This window comes from Equus quagga, unplaced genomic scaffold (assembly GCF_021613505.1).
Source record: "Equus quagga isolate Etosha38 unplaced genomic scaffold, UCLA_HA_Equagga_1.0 203_RagTag, whole genome shotgun sequence".
NCBI classification, from domain to species: Eukaryota; Metazoa; Chordata; class Mammalia; order Perissodactyla; family Equidae; genus Equus; species Equus quagga.
The window spans coordinates 11,248,357-11,265,682 of NW_025798627.1; the positions used below are offsets into that span (position 1 = coordinate 11,248,357).

Below are 17,326 nucleotides of genomic sequence, written 5' to 3' on the forward strand. Positions count from 1 at the left end.
CTTTCCTCATACTCTGTGGATTTAACCTCCTAACAGCCCTCCAGTCTATCCAATTTGTTTCATCTCTACTGTCGCCACCACCAACCTTGTCTTACCTAGCCTCAGTAAAACCACTTTCACCACCCTCATTCAATTCTAAACAATGCAGCCAGAATATTTTCAGATTTAAATCAAATATAGATCTGATTTTGTCATCCTTTGCTTTAAAAATTTGACTTCCTATTGTAATTTATAGAAAGTCAAAACCATTAGCATGTCCTATAATTGAATATTCTGCCTCTTCTCTCCCCTTCTCCTCTAGCATAGTTAAATGTATTCATCTTTCAGATCTCAACTTGAGCATCATTTCCTCAGTGAAACCTTCCTAAATTCCTTATTGTAGTAGTGTAAAACTGCAACTAGTTGTAGTGGACTTGGAGTAAATTTTTAATTACCATTTAGGAGACCATCATCTCTGCAAATTTAAAACTAATACAGCTGAGACCCTTCAGATTAAATGACCTCTTTTTATTTTGTATGTAATAAGTCAAAGTATTCAAACATATTAAATTTCTGAAGGACATGAAATTAAGAAGTGCAGCAGTTATGTTGCATGCAAAATCAGCAGTCAAAGAGAGAACAACTGGGGGCTGGCCCGGTGGTGCAGTGGTTAAGTGCGCATGTTCCACTTTGGTGGCCTGGGGTTCACTGGTTCTGATCCCGGGTGCGGACATGGCACCGCTTGGCAAGCCATGCTGTGGCAGGTGTCCCACATATAAAATAGAGGAAGATGGGCACAGATGTTAGCTCAGGGCCTGTCTTCCTCAGCAAAAAGAGGAGGATTGGTAGTGGATGTTAGCTCAGGGCTAATCTCCCTCAAAAAATTAATTAGTTAATTAATAAAAATAAATAAAAAAATAAAAAAAGAGAGAACAACTGTCTCCTAGAATTCTAAGCCCTATAGCCCCAAACAAGTTTGAATTTAGCAAGGATATAAATAAATAAAGCCCTACACTAATTCCATAAAGTCAAATGCAAAATTAACACAACTCCTTCATGAAAGAGCCCAGGATTTGATTGAACAAATGCTTGCTGTGAACTAACGAGGCAGTAGCGGACTGTCAAGTGAAAACAATGCTGGAAGCCAGACTACACCAATAAATGTGAAGTATCAATTCCAAATCTCTAATCAGTCCAGCCATTTATTCTGTCTACTCTGGACTGACGTTGTAAGAGGAAAAGAGGATGTCATAAGAATTGGCCTATCAGGACGGTGAAGAAATTGAAGAGACTAATGTCTACTGATCAGGGAGTTGAGGTACCAAGAATGTTAAGCCAGAAAAAGGTAAAATATAGGGGGCACAATAGCTGACTTCAAGAATTCACCTGACTATAATTGGGAATAGAGTTTGTATAATAACATAAAGAAAATATTTGTCTCACTTAAAAAAAATTAAAAACTCTACCAGCTAAAAACGTAGAATGAACCACCAAGTGACCAATTGACCTTCCTGTCAGTCAAGATTTTCCGACAGAAATTAGATGTCAACCTATCAGGAATTTTGAAATGGGTGATTACTATACTGGATTTACAGCTGAAAGGAATGATCTTTAATGCTACTTCTAAGCCTATGAATGACCAGCCATTCAGTAAATAGGATTAGAACCAAGGAGTTAATGTTTTTATTCAAAGTACATAATTTCAATATCAGGGAAGTGAGCATTGTGAAAGTATTTTGCAAGATAAAGGCAATCTACACAGATAAGCTGTATTTATTACTGATTAGGAATTGAAAGAAAATCTGGTTCAATATTTTTATATCTGTATTTATATATTTTTATTTAAAACAGCAAATACTATTCAACCAATACTCACAAGTAATTTTAATTTTTAATTGAAGGCTTAAGATTTAAAACTGCAGAATTAATTTATTGTTTCTATGGAAAAACACTTTTTACAAAACTGAAATTGTATACATATATGCTAAGTACTTTAGCTTTAAAGATATGATCTGTAGATTCATTTCTCATTTTAAAAGAGAGATTAGAAATTTCATGTTGCTCCAAATGTTGTTCTCACGTTTGAAGAACAAATAGGCCTTTTTTTCTCTAGAAATAGATGCAGTTTTTTTTTAATCAAGAGAACTGTATGCATTAAACACATGTATTTGTTATTTGCTAAAATTTCTTTATCTTTTAAAAAGATGTATAGCACACTACATAGGCAAAGTTTTGTTAAAGCAAATTAGTGACTTGCTAATATATGGAATTTGGTTTGGCCTGTATATAAAAGAAAAAATAAAGTTTCAACTAATTACATTGCTTATACTTAAAGTTTATACTGAAAGTACAGTGAACTGTTCATTCTCTACAGTAAATTGAAAAAAAAATCTTTAATGGTGAATTAGCATGACAGGTGAGCACTTGATTTCAAGCATAAGTTAATTTTATTGGATAATGTAATACAGTAATTAAAAACATGGGATATAGTCAAATCTTGCCATCACCACTTACTAATAATATGGACTTAGGCTGATTCTGCTTTTCAGTGAGCTTCAGTTTCTTTATAATGAATCATAATATTGTTTAAAATACTGAGCAAAGAAGCGTCATATAGGACCTGGCATGCAGCAATCTCTCAATAAATGATAAGAGGCACTAATTTTGTCATTAGACTATAGCAATCATGAAGGCATATAGAATACACTTACGTAGTCATCTAACATTACCTCTGTAGAATAGAAATACAAAGTAAAAAACAAGTTATTGTGGTACTACATAGAGCTATGGGTAAACTCCTGAGGTGATAATCTCATTGAAACAAGTGTTAAATGATGGGTAGAATTTCAACAGGTAGAAATTGTAAACCATAAGAAATGAAGAGAGGGGCCAGTCCCATGGCATAGTGGTTAAGTTCAGCATGCTTTGCTTCAGCAGCCCCAGTTCACAGGTTCGGATCCCAGGCATGGACCTATACCAATTGTCAGCCATGCTGTGGTGGTGACCCACATATAAAGTGGAGGAAGATTGGCAGAGATGTTAGCTCAGGGCTAATCTTCCTCAGTAAAAAAAAAACACAGGAAAGAAATGAAGAGATTATCTAGTCCAACACCCAATTTTACTTATGTTCTAAGTAGTTAACTAAGTTATCCAGGGTTCATCCTGATCTGTGTTCTTTCTGTTTGGCTTAGTAATTTTATTTGACTTTGTCTTTTAAAAATGGAGAATTTGAACAGACAGAAGCAAAGCTACAAATGAATTTTTATTTCTTATTATACGTTCTCAGGCTTTAGGTAAAACATAAGAAAGCCTCTTCAAGTAAGATCCAGGTATAGCATTCTAAATACTTTTCATATGTCTAGACATCCTTAATTACAGGAGAGTGGTTAAGAATATTTGCTCTATATAAGCACATCTGGTCCCAGATCGCACCTTTATCACCTGCTTGCTGTGTAGCTTGGAGAAAGTTCTTTTGTTTCTCTAATCCTCCATTTCACATCTTTAAAATGCAGACACTGTTAGTATCTATAGCATAGATTTGGTATAAGGGCTGAGAATATATCTGCAGTGTTAAGCGAAGTGTCTAGTTTGGAAAACACTGTCTATTATTGGCATAGTTATCGCTCTTTCTTATTAGTCCATTAAAAGATTTTTATATAAATATTTAGCCCTGCTAGGCATATTATACCAGTGGTGCCTTTAAGAAAAAAATTAAAGACACAATTTCTAGTTTTATATGCACCATATTTATAAAGAAATGGTTCCAATGTTCATGTAGAAAAATAAGTAAACAATGAATGAAAGATTTTATATATACCAAATTAGTAGTATAATTATGTCATAAGAACTAGTGGTTAAGTAAATTAGTCAAAAATAATAAAACTTTTTTATGCCCACAAGATACCACATAGCTAACTCAGTACTTGAAACCATGTTCAAGAATTTGTGGTCTTTGATTGTAAAATCCTCTAATGTACACTCCCCAGAACCATCTCCTAAAATAGGAAAAACCACCACCTACCAAAAACAGCTATCCGCTAAAATGGTAAGTAATGAAAAGAATGTCACAAAACGAGCTCCATGAGAGCAGGAATCATCTCTGCTTTGTTCTTTTACACAGTCCAGGGCTTAGTACAGGACCTTGCACATGGTAGGCACTTACCACACTTTTGAGGACTGAAGATGTGAACTGACTTGGAAGCTTGTTTCCCATGGGACTGACTTTCCCATGCCTTATCTGGGACCTTGGACAAGTCCCTTGAGTTGTCTGGCCTTTGTTGTCTCCATCAACAAAGAAAGGCATTAGACTAAGACTCCTTAAAATTCTAGTCAGTAGAAGCATCTGTGTAAAACAACATAGGATACTCTGCAACGAGGTTGAAGGAAGACCAAGGCCACCTCAGACACGGTGGAAGTGAATGGTTAATGAAGCACGTTAATATAGTCAGGAGCAATAGAAATTTTAGCCTTCTTCCAACTAACCTGGACACAATTCCTAAAGGAGCTGAGGTTTCACATAAAATCATTGTGTATAAAAAATCTGTCAGTATCTCCTTTCTGCTTCTTAGCCCAGTTCCTCATACTGCAGTCATTCTTGCTTGGTCTCTGGTAGAGGCACCTTTTTTTCCTATTTGTTAATTGAGAGTCACTGATCCATCCTAATAAAAACCAAGAGCCATACAAAAAGTTGATTTAGGGTACTGTTTGTTAGTTTTTACTTAGAGAGAGAAAAGAAAAGTTTACTACTCATCCATGCTTTAAATTAGAAACAGAGAACATGAAACACTATTTACCAGATATACTTCAGTTTTATATTAGAGCCAATTAAAGGAAAGTCAGAGCGGGAGATAAAAAGAAAGGGAAGAGAAAGGGAGGGGAAGAGAGAGAGACAGAACATTGCGATTTGCCAAGCCCTGAGAGGCAATGACTCTTACTCATAATGATCCTTGGAAAAACAAAGCAGAACCCTTTAGATAAAAAAAATAAATAAACTTTACTGGAATTAGTTATAAATTATATTTTAATTACTGTTTAGAATCTGAGAGCATAGCAAATCTTGTTCTTACTTTCAACCCAGACAAAGGGCTCCATCTTCTTGCCCATAAAAGAGCGCATATAACATCTGACTTGTATGGGGAAAAAAGGTTCTTTTTTTTTGTAAACATCTCAATTCTCCTGACATTTCTGACACTGATTCCAAATGATTTTAGAGCTAAACTGCATATTTGCAACTATGCAGACAATGATATCATTTCTAGGTAGATAAGATCCTAAATAAAATTCGGCAAAAATAATCTATCCGGTTAGTAGGCCAAAGCTTTTTCAACTTAATAAAATAATTCTTTAATGCTAATGTTTCTGCTTTCCAGGACAAGTGACCCAAATACTCACCTTTTTTTCTTAGCTCATATCTGAATATATTCAGTCAAAATTGTGAACTTTTATCTCATTTCCAGTTTCTTCATCTATCTCTTTGAGTTAGAACAAGTATAGGTTTCTTCTTTAAGCTATCATTTTTCTCCTGAAAACTGTTCATGATTCAATCTTCAAACAGATTTTTAACAAAGCTGAGTATTTAAAGCCTGCATTGAAACATACAAAACAAAGAGTCTTCCTCTAAAAATCATACCCCGATGCACCTGTTGCAGCAAATCAGAACTTTCCCTTAGAGAAGTTATTTAAAACCTGGCAAATCTGCACTGGCAGAGGTTTGACAACGGCTGAGGTCAGAAATAGTCGTCTGGTGGTCCCTAAATCACATCTCTCTCAGCGCCCACCCAGGACCGTGCATCCCAGATGTTCTTCAGCTTTCCTTTGGATAATGTTTAATTAACAATAGTTTTTCACGTAATGTTTTATTAGATCATACTCACTGAGTGTATTTCCAAATTGATGAATTTTAATCAATGTGCTGAAAACTCCACCCTCCTCAAACTGAACGTGGTGAGAGCCAGAAGCATGCCTATTCAATAATGCAAGTCTTGGTTGGAAATCTCTTTAAATACGTCTACTGTGATTACATAATAAAAGCACTGCATTTCCACATTAGAGTATAATATTTGAATAAGGACAGGGTGATGCAAAAAGTAATGGATTTACTCTAACAACAACCAGTTCCACTATAATGTAATTGGTATTATTGGTTTTAGAGAGGAGTCCCAGGTATGGAAATATAAAGTAAATAACTGAATTAAAGAATTTGGACTTATGTTAAACAGTAAATTTATTATCTAAAGCTATAGCTGAATGTTAAAGATCACATATTTCTGTTGATATTTTTGATAAAAATGCAACTTCTATCTAAGTGTATTCCATCTATTTTGCCTGAGCAACTTGAAACATAAGTGCTATTTAAGCATAGCTAAATTTTCATGGGAGTAGAATGACAAGTCATTTCAAGAAAGCTAACGATCCATTGCTTGGTGTAAAGACTATACCGTAATTTGAATGGATCAAACTTTGTCAATTGAAATAGAGAAAATGAAAGATATAACATTTTTCTCCCCAAAGTCGTAATATATTTTGCAATCTGGATTTCCACTCTTGCAGCATAGTTTATTTTCCTAGACCGTACCCACAGATATGATGATATATGAGGAGAAAGTCAAAGTAAACCCTCTAAACTGTGTCATCTTTTTAGTAAGTTAGGAAAAACAAAACCCAAGAATGACTGGATATTACGCTGCTAACATTTGCTGACGCAACGTGAAGATGTAACACACCAGAGTATGAACTTCAGAATCGACAAGTCATTTGGCAAATTATGCTCTTTAAATTTAATTTTCTTCGTCTTAGGATGGAAAAAAAACAATGTGGAGTCTTGCCTTATGCTCTGTTACACCGTCCTTCTTGCACCTCAAAAACTTTAAGCTTTAACTTTAAACTTTTCCTTTTAAACTTGGATACTGGGTGCTTGGGACGCTTTTCTCCCCTATCTTCTCCTGTTTCAGTTCTATCTTGAATATTCTCCTCATTCTGGCCAGAGTTTTTATCTACATTTCAGTCCTATTTTAACTTCTAAAAAGCATATAACACTATCTAGAACTACATTATGTAATTTATGTGTCTATTTACCCTTCCCTGTCACATGAGTGACATGGGATCAGGGTCTCGCTCTGTATTATTCACAACTGTTTCCCCAGTATCCAGAAACAATGTACAATATGTTACTTATGCATCAATACTTATAAGTGACTAAATGAATATTAAAAGAGATAAAGCCTTATTACTTTCTTAAAAACTTCAACACTCAAATTCAACAGATCCCCTAAGATTGTGACCTTGAGCAACTGACCTCAATTTTATAAAAGGATAATGATACTTCAAGGGGGTGTAAATTAGATAATGAATGTAAAGTCCTTATCTCTATGCCTGGGATATTCTAATGGCTCAATAAATGGTGACTACTGTTATTATGAATTGGCCTCTAAAAGGGGTTTTTTGGAGGGTGAGAATCACAGGCATTCAGACAGGCTGACATTTCTTCTCTCAGTTTCCTGCCTCTCAGGAGACCAGGGAGAGCACTTGCACTGAGGGGGTTCACACATGGGAGAAAACCAGTTGGCCACACAAAATGAGCATGTCTGTTCCTTACACAGCCTGGACTCACATTACATGAGCAGCCCTGAAAGGCAGGGGCAGGGGAGGAGGGAGCATGACGGAGCAAGAGCAAACATTTCCCCTCCAGAGGGAACTTCATTGAGCACCCGGGCTGAAACACTCTAATACTTTTTCTAATCTGACCATGTGGATCACCAGCAGCCTCCAAAAGAGAGCTGCTGATAGAGGTTATGTCTGCTTTGTGTCACGCATAACCAGGTGATTCCATCACCTCAAGTTTCCATTTAGGAGACAAAAGATAGCCATACTGCTGCTTCTTTTAATAGATTTATTGCTTTCTGCCTGTTATTTTTGGCAGTGTTCAGATTGGCATGAACTTTGCTCTTGGACACATGGCTAGTGTTTTCTTGGGAAAAGAGCTGAGCATTTGGAAATTAAATTAGATAAAAGAGCATAAGAAAGCAGTACATCGTAGACAGGCTGTTCTTACATTGCTTGTACTTCCTCTTTCCATGACTAGTTTTGCTCAGGACTAGTATTGAGGAAAGTAATTTGGAAATTTCCACCTCCTGTCAAAACCAAATGGGAAACAAAGACAAGTATTTTATCCATTCTGTGGCAGAGCCTTGAATAAGAAGCAGCATAATTCTTGGGGTCAGCCTGACAATGAAGGTGGAAGGAGACAATTCTGGGGAGGATGAAATTCTTTGAGAAGATAATTTAGATTGCTCAAGTTATTGGCCTTCATCACATGGAAATTGTCTTTCTAATGCTAAATTATTGTGTTCTGTAAGAAAAACATGACAATTTACTGTTTCTTTGCATTACTTAAAACGTGGGCAGTTTTATGTTACTGACGTGAACCTTGATGCTATTTTATTATTTATGTGAGAAAACCATTAGAGAACTTGATTACAACCAGCCATATGATAACTATGCTAAAAAAATAATAGCTAACTTAACATTGAGTGTTTACCAAGGGTTGGACACTATGCTGAGCACTAGACATTACTGATCTCGTTTAAGCTTCCAGCCAAACCTATGAAGTACTATTGTTATTCCTATGTTACAGATGAGGAAACTGAGGATTAGAGTTTTTAAATAACTTGCCCAAAGTCATACTGTCAGTAGGTGGCATAGTCCCGATTCACTTTCAGGTCATGTTTCAAAATTCACACTGAATTATGTGTACTGACTAGATACTATCTGCTTCTAATTGTTCCAAACAAGAACTGAAAGGCATAGTTATATTATGCATGCAGTGTAACGGTTCTGTTGACATACTTACACTAACTGCCTCTACAACTCTGCTTGTCAAAATTGCATAGTGAAATACTGTCCTAAAATAATTATATGTAGAGAATATGAAATGGAAACAATCCAGACCCACAAACCACATTTTCTATTCTGTGGTTATGCTAGGATAGAAAGGGATATTATGACATTCAAAGAAAGCAGGAGAGTTTTTTGTAAAACATTCTCTAAGCCTATAAAACAATTGTTTAATATTTTGCGTAAAATAGCACATTTAAAAATTTAGAGTAGGTGAAATTGGTTGCAGGTTAACATTTGAGAAATACCTAAATATTTTTAGAGTTTCATTTAAACAAACCAAGTACATGTTTTGGTTTTCGTTTATAAGTTGATTTTATTTGTACTAATGTACTTACACATATTAATGAATACATTTAGAAGAAAACAATATGTATCACTAGAAAACTATGAGCCCTTTTTACTACTAGACATTGATAGAAAACATATGTCAGATAGCATGTCTGCATTAAGTTGCACAGAACCTGGAGGAAGAAATGGAAGAAACTAAAGCAATAGCAATAGGCTAGCATTGTAGATAGTAGGTCACGTTTACACAGCGTGAAGTGAAATGATTCGGCAAGGGTCCAGTTAGTTACAATGGTATGGACAGCTAAACTAGCTATCAGGTTTTCCAAAGCAGAAGTATTTGGTTTAAGTAATATAGGGTGGATTATCTATGTTGACTATATTATTTGAATAATTTTGTGAAATACTCACAATAGGCTTTGTCTCTGTACTGAAACAATTTCACATGTTCTATTAAGTATTTGTTTGGTTTGGATATTAAATATTTCATTTATAATAGGATTTGACTCCGTATTTCAAAATGTTGCCCATAATATGGCATTGTTTGGGTCTAAAGGAGGAAAATGCTGTATGTCTTTGTATCACACAGTAAGAGAATAAGAAGCCATTTTTTTGAGACTGTACTCACAATAATCACATCTTTAAAAGAGAACAGACACCAGCAGCTCATTTTTAAGTCCTTAACTTTCAAGCCAGGTTGACGCAGGAGCAGAGTCATTAGAAGGGAGGGAATTCTAAGAGGAACAGAAATACAGACCATCATAGAGAGTAAAAGGAAGTTTAAGTGTACACAAGGAAAATTAAAATTGTTTTTCAACTAACTACAGTTAGCATTTTATTTTACTTCCAATCTTTGCACATGTAAATATTATAAATATCAACAGTTATAATATAAATGCTGTGTGTTTTGTGTTCCTCAGCTCCTATCTTTCTGCTCATAATTCTATCATGAATTGCTATTTTTGAAAACCTTCTTTAATGTTTGGTTTCCTTCATTCTGATAAACTCTTTACAAACATTTCTGATTTGCTGTCTAAGCAAACCCTCAAAGGCTTTTGGTCATAATTTGAAAGCTATGAAATTTTGTTGTTTATATACATGTCTTAGCCAATGGACCTGGATATAAGTGTGTTCAGCAGAAAAGGGCAAAATAGCCCAGTTAAGGAAAACATTTTTAAATTCTAAAAAAGTGAGTATTTGCATGGGTAAGCAGTTTTTCCCTAAACAATAGTTGGCACTCCGTGGATGCGTGTTAAGCTCAAGGCAGGCATTTTAAAGTAAGACCATGTGGACAAATTTTATATGTTCATAATGTTGTTCACAGAAGAATAATAGATGCAAGAAATAAACCACACATACTCCAAATGATTTGGAAAGAATATTCTTTCCTACACCTCTTCTCATATTCATCAATTCCCTTCACCCTCCGTGAACACAAAGCACTCGTGTCACTGCTGTGACATTTTATTGAAAATGGAACCATCTTGGCCTCAACGTTGACTTTCCTTAAATAATAACAGGAATCGTGCCACTCTGTTGTTCAAAACTTGTAGATTCTTCTTTTCTACAAAATATCATCTCCACTCTGTAGCTCGATCACTGCCTGCCTCTCACTACTCTCAGGCACTGCAAAGTCAAATCAAATACTGTCTAACATGAAAATACTAGCAGCTCCCAGCTGTTTCTATTTTGATGGACTCCAGCTAGACTTCACCTTCTTGTTGGTGGATGATGGTTTAAAAGGCAGTGATTGACCCAAGAGCCACCTTGTTCACGCAGCCTTTCACAGAAGTATCCCTGACAGTACCCACCTCTGTGGAAGGCAGGTGTTGAAAATCTATAAATATTGATTCCAATTGAACTCACTTCAAGATCCTTTAAAATACTAAAACTATATAGAGAATCACAGATGTACAACCTGAAGAAATTTCCGAGACAAAATAGCTAAACTTTGCATTTTTAAATATAGAAAACCTTGGCATCCCTGCCGAACTATAATATCCTGAGCACATAGTCTGTTTAGGATAAGGTGATGGCATGATAAAATTAGGTTAAAATCTCCTTAAATTTTCCAAAGTAGACGTCATTTGGCGTTGGAGTTATTGGGGTGGATTATCTAGGTTGACCCTATTAATTGCGTAATTTTGTAAGAACACAAAATGAGCTTTTAGGTCTCTGTAATGAAATGACTCCTCATGTCTTCCTACATGTGTGCTTTGTTTTGATACTAAGTGTTCAATTTCAAATGTATTCCTTTCTATTATTTTAAAACTTTACCCATAATAAGCCTTAGAATGAATGCTTCATGAAGGAAGCAGTGTTCGAGCTGGTCTTTGAGCACAGGAAAGCAGTCACAGAGGGGCCATCTTGGAGAGTAAATGAGGATCGAATCTGAAGAGCAGCATTACTTGTCATTAAGGATGACTTTTCCTGAAATCTATTTCTATATGAAATCCATAACACTCATTTAATTTGTTTTATATATGAGGACCTCCAGTAAAAGGTGGTAATATTTTTATATCTTACCTATGGCTGGGCCAATTAGAAAAAATTCAGTAAAGCTGAACAAACTTCATTGGTTGCTAAGTCTATATTTTTATCAATTTATCTATTGTGAATACAATGTTATCTTTCTCATGGTCGGTCTGCATAACCACCACCACCACAGAAAGGCTGTACAGTGTAAACAGAACAACCAGAAACAACCATCAACAGGTTATACAAAGAGAACAACCTACGTGGTGTAATGAACAGAGCATCATCTGTGTAAGAATGTGACAGACAAATCCAAAGTTTCAAATTCATTAGCTGCGTGATTTTTTGATCAATTATCTAATTTCACTGAATCTCAGCTTCTACATTTTCAGAATGAATTAAACATTAATCATGTTGAGAGATTAACAGAAGAAATTTATATAGAGGTCTTGTAAAGACAAATTTCCTATCGCTATGTATGTCTACCTGTACTGAAGCAGCACATTTATCTCTATGTTTTAAGGAATTATAGGTTTTCTCTAATTAAGATTTTTACCATGATGAAACTTAGAGAGAAAGAACAATTCCTCCAAATTTGGAGCAGCTGCTATGAATTCTAAATGTATCTTATTTAAATGATTATTAATAAAAAATGTGGAAACATTTTATGATGTCAACATCCTTTGGTTTCTCTTGCCTTTTAGGAGCCTAAGTTGCCAAAGAATTACCTTGCACAAAAATCTGTTCTTCTCTTTTGTTTGTAACTCTGTTGTGACAATCATTCATCTCACTGCAGTGGCCAACAACCAGGCCTTGGTGGCCACAAATCCTGTAAGTAAAATAAGGTTGTGTCCTTGGGTTCAAGTGGTTAGTGGAGAAGAGATGGGAGGGTGGGGGGCCCAGACACATGTATTATGTGTGTAATTAAGGGCTCATACATGTATATTTTAAGGTCTGCCATATAGAGAGTATATGTAGCTATATTCCAATCCAGAAAGGTAAATATATCTTAATATTCCCCAAGTTATAAAGATTGACTGTCAAAGGAAGGAATGCATTTCTCTGCTTCAATTATTTATGTATGTCACACATATCTTCATGTCATTTTACAGCTAGAGTCCCTCTGCTGTTGGGACATAGGGTTTATGACTACATAACATTTACTCAACTAAGTGAAAAATCAATCCAAGTAACCAACTCTGTGTAGTTAGAAAAAACAGCACATGAAAATAGAAAATTTAAATTAAGTTGTATGTTTGGCATCAGGCTGACTTTAAAGAGTTAATAAAACTGGCAGGGAAATGAATTATACATTGTCTATATAATGTTAAACTTTATTAACATAACATTTTTAAAGTGCTCTATCATGTCCTTATCTTCTCAGCAAACATTTATAAATCGTTTCCTTACAGGCTTTTTAGAAGCACAATTTGTAGGATGAGTATCAAAAGACACACAAAAATAAGCACAGAGACTGTCATAACATAAAAGCTCTATTTTTAAAACATAAGCTAAAATTTACTTATACAAATATATACAAATATATATGTTTTATGCAACCTATATGTATATGTAAGCTATATTTAAATGAAAATATCTGCACAAATAACATAAATAAATTCAAGTTTTTAAAATCATCTGCTTTCATAATGTTTGTAGTATCCATATTTAAGTTTTGGATGTGGACTTGTGGAGGGGTATGTGTGTGTGTGTATATATATATATATATATATATATATTTATATATAAAGTGGTTTTTTAAAGATTATCCAGTTACTGAAATCAGGAAAGGGAAGGAATTTTCACTCAATGGGTCAAAAAACAATACTCTCATATGTGTTTTATGTGTGTTTTTAGGGTAATTTCCAAAATTCTAAAATTCCCTGCATTGTTTGCACATGTGCATCCGGATCGCCTAATCTAGTCTATGTTCCACTCTAGAGTCACTGGGTGAGGAAACACGTTGGGTATAATTAGCCGTACAAAAAACTGACTAATGTCCTGCCATTTTGAGTGAATTTCTCTAAAACAAGGAGAGTCAGAGTTTTGTCATGGAGCTGCAGAGCAAGAGATTCGAAATCTTACCTTTATATACAAGGATATTGTGTTTAACACACAAATCGCAAACTGTAATATAGTGATTTTTAATATAGTCTAGGAAAATTTGTCTGTTTATATCAGCAATGGCCTTCACAAAAATATTTTTCTGAAGCGTGCTTTAAGTTCTTTTTATCATAATAGTTTATAGATTAATTTTTTAAATAATATCAGGAGTTAGAAACCCAGTTATATATGTATATCTAAAAAGTATGCAGATAAAAATTTGAAGCTGAAGTCTATTATTTCTATATAATATAGTTGAATAACTCCTTTTTACCTTCGAGAGGACTTTGTTAATATAATATTGTGTTTGACATCAAGGTATGTTATTTAAAATTTAATGTCACGCATTCTGCAGATGTATTTAATGACACAATAGGTTTTGTAAATGACCTTCAGTTAGAAGGCATTGTGTATAGTCATGAGAACAAAATTGGAAATACAGGACTTGTGTTCAGGGTACAGCTTTGATTGATGTCATATGAATATTAGCAAATCACTTAACTTCTCCAGTACTCAGTTTTTTATCTTTCACATATATGACTAGTGATAAATCATGCCTCAGAGAATTATGTTAAGGTTTAAATAAAACAATATGTATTGAAAGTATTTTAAGCTAACTCATATGAAAATATTATTATTACTATTCTATGGTAACCCAGTATTTATTTTCCAGTGCATTTCGTTTCCAATTTTCTTTTTAGTGAAAAAAATATTTATTTCAAAAATAATAGTAATTGCTACTAAACATTTATTGTGTCCCAGACTAGAAATTGGAGCTGCTGGGAGCCATTGGCCGTGTATTTCTAGGAGAGTTTTAAACTTACTCCCCTTGTTAAGGGAGTAAACTATGTTTCTTACTCCTTTGAGTTTTCTTTACCCTATATTTGAAGTTCCCTCTTAGAGAAGGGAAGAGAAAGTGGAAACTTCAGGAAAAGAGGAAGGAAAACCATAACATTTTCTTCTTTTTACTTACACTAACCCTCAAACACCACATTTGAATAAGAAAAATTATGGGCTCATTAGATTACTAAATATTTGTCGTGGTGGCGTATAATATGCAAGACTTTCCAAGAGTTGGGCACTTTTCATGAATTGCTTTTAAAATTATTAAGATAATTATTGAGATTTTTCCAACAGAATGCAACAATCAAGGAGTTCGGGATGACATAACTAAAATAGGTGTAAAGTCATTCATGTGTGACACTTTTATACTTATAATTGCATAATAACTAAAACACCTTAGGAAAATATACACCCACTAAATGTAGCAGATTTAGAATTTACACATTTCCTTGGAGGGGCCATTATAAATCCTTAGAGTCAGTGGCTAAAAGCTTTAGAGACACCATTAGATGAGGATGCAGGCTGGCATTTTACAAACCTGAATCATTAGTGTCTAAGATTTTGCATAGAGAAGAGAAAATTCTGTGTTTCTATATAATTGAGCTAAACTAGACTATTGCTTTTCCTGTGAATTCGTAAACAACTAAATCCTGATTGCTTTCTTTTTTTCTCCCAGATTAGTTGTAAAGTGTCCCAGTTCATTCATCATTACCTGATGGGCTGTAATTACTTCTGGATGCTCTGTGAAGGCATTTACCTACACACACTCATTGTGGTGGCTGTGTTTGCAGAGAAGCAACACTTGATGTGGTATTATTTTCTTGGCTGGGGTAAGTGCTATTACACATATCTGTTGATTCACCTTATTAAGAAAGCTTTTGGAGGATGCAGAGTTCCTTTGTAACAAAAACATACTTATTAATCATTTTTAAACAATATCAGGTGATTAACCTTTGCTTATTGCTACAAATTGAAATATTTAAACAAAGTACCACTGACTCATTGTTTTCGGTAGTCAGAGGTCAATTAATAATACACTGTGGGTTTCTTCTGTTTAATATTCCGATGTGTATCTTGGCTAAATATGTAGTGACTAAAACAACAGAATTAGAATCATGAATTAGGGATCTAGTCTTTTTAGTGTTCTGAATCTCCTTTTTCTTCCCGTGCAAATTGACGGCATTGGGCTTAACCAGCTTTGATGTTCCATTCTAAAAATGTTTGTTTAAAAAAATATATTGTAATGTTATCTAAGAGGGATCAGTTATTGAATAAAGGCGTGCAAAAGATCTATTTTTTCCACACAATCTGCTGAAATGGTATTATTTACAAAGCAAACAATGATTCACTTCTAGCATATTAAAAAAATAGGAATAATGCAAAACAAAATGCTGAAAATGAATTCAGTAAGACTAGTTTCCAAGAACATAACTGAAATTATATTATTTATCTATCTATCTATCTTCCGTCACCTATCTATACAGTCAGATAATAGATATAGATATATACAGAGACGTATACAAACACACACCATCTTTAGTGCATTTGGGTTACCTTTATAAAGGGATATACCTATAAAAACAGAGACCTATATATTTCTTCATTTCATGTTTGAAAAATCTGATTTAGAATGCTCAAAACATGCAAAATTTCTGATACACAAATCATCTCTTTCTTCCTTCTCTTCTTCTTCACACAGTTGCTCTCAACTTCTTCCCACATCAGATCATCTACCAAATATTGGCCAACTCCATCTCACAGAAAATCTGTGAATGCTGGGGTTCTGTGAATGCTGGGGTTCTTCGAATCCTTGAGGCTTAGGCAGCACAATTAGGAACTTAGGCTCTGGAGCCCATTGATTCAAAATGACTTCTATTAGAAGAAAACTTATACACACAAACCTCAAAATACAAATACCTAATACTTTACCATATTTACTGCTTGAGTATACAGATGATATTTACTCAATAAACATATATATATTTGCTCCTAGAGTATCTCTGTGTTTCATATTTCATGACCTATTTTAGGAGTTCCATTGATAGAGACAGTTGCCTATTTATTTTCATTTTCTTTAATATTTACAGGATTTCCACTGATTCCTGCTTGTATACATGCTGTTGCCAGAAGCTTATATTACAATGACAAGTAAGATAATCTCTCTTCCTGATTTCTATTGGAACTACGTAAAATGAAAATCTTCAATATAATTTCTGTTTTTTCCCCTAGCTGCTGGATCAGTTCTGATACCCATCTCCTCTACATTATCCATGGCCCAATTTGTGCTGCTTTACTGGTATGTAATTAAAATTCTTCTTTTTTCCTCATTGCTCATATTTCAACTTTATTTTCTGAGTCATCTAGCCTATGGTATTCTTCAGGATCCAGACGACACGCTGCCAAAGTTTAACTGAAGAAGATTTAATGACAGTATTATATTTGAGGTGCTGGCAGGAAGAGTAAAGGAACTAATTCATAAGGGGTGGTGAGGCACCAAGAACCAACAGTGGAAAGTTGTTATTACAGCTAGACCTAAACAGGGGACAGAACAGTTCCCGTAATTGGGCAAGTGTTGGGGGAGGTGGTCCTGCGTAAAGGAACACAGCCACTGCCCAAACCACAGCCTGCAGAGCAAAGGAAGGAGAAAGAAATACTCAGACTTCTCTCTCTTGGTTCCTCCCGTTGACCAAATGCAGCAAACGTCAGAGGCAAGAAAGCCTGGGTTATGACGCAGTTCTCAGAGATG

General features: G+C 34.7%; 1 protein-coding gene across 3 annotated transcripts in view; it reads left to right on the plus strand.

The window, feature by feature from the left end:
* Positions 1-17,326, plus strand: part of LOC124233507 (calcitonin gene-related peptide type 1 receptor) — a 103,175-nt gene that overhangs the window by 73,176 nt on the left and 12,673 nt on the right. For all 3 annotated transcript variants that reach the window (XM_046650652.1, XM_046650653.1, XM_046650654.1), the window contains 4 exons: positions 12,339-12,465; positions 15,257-15,410; positions 16,668-16,728; positions 16,810-16,876. In XM_046650652.1, the coding sequence (XP_046506608.1) occupies positions 12,339-12,465; positions 15,257-15,410; positions 16,668-16,728; positions 16,810-16,876 (409 nt within the window). The remainder of the gene's footprint in view (positions 1-12,338; positions 12,466-15,256; positions 15,411-16,667; positions 16,729-16,809; positions 16,877-17,326) is intronic.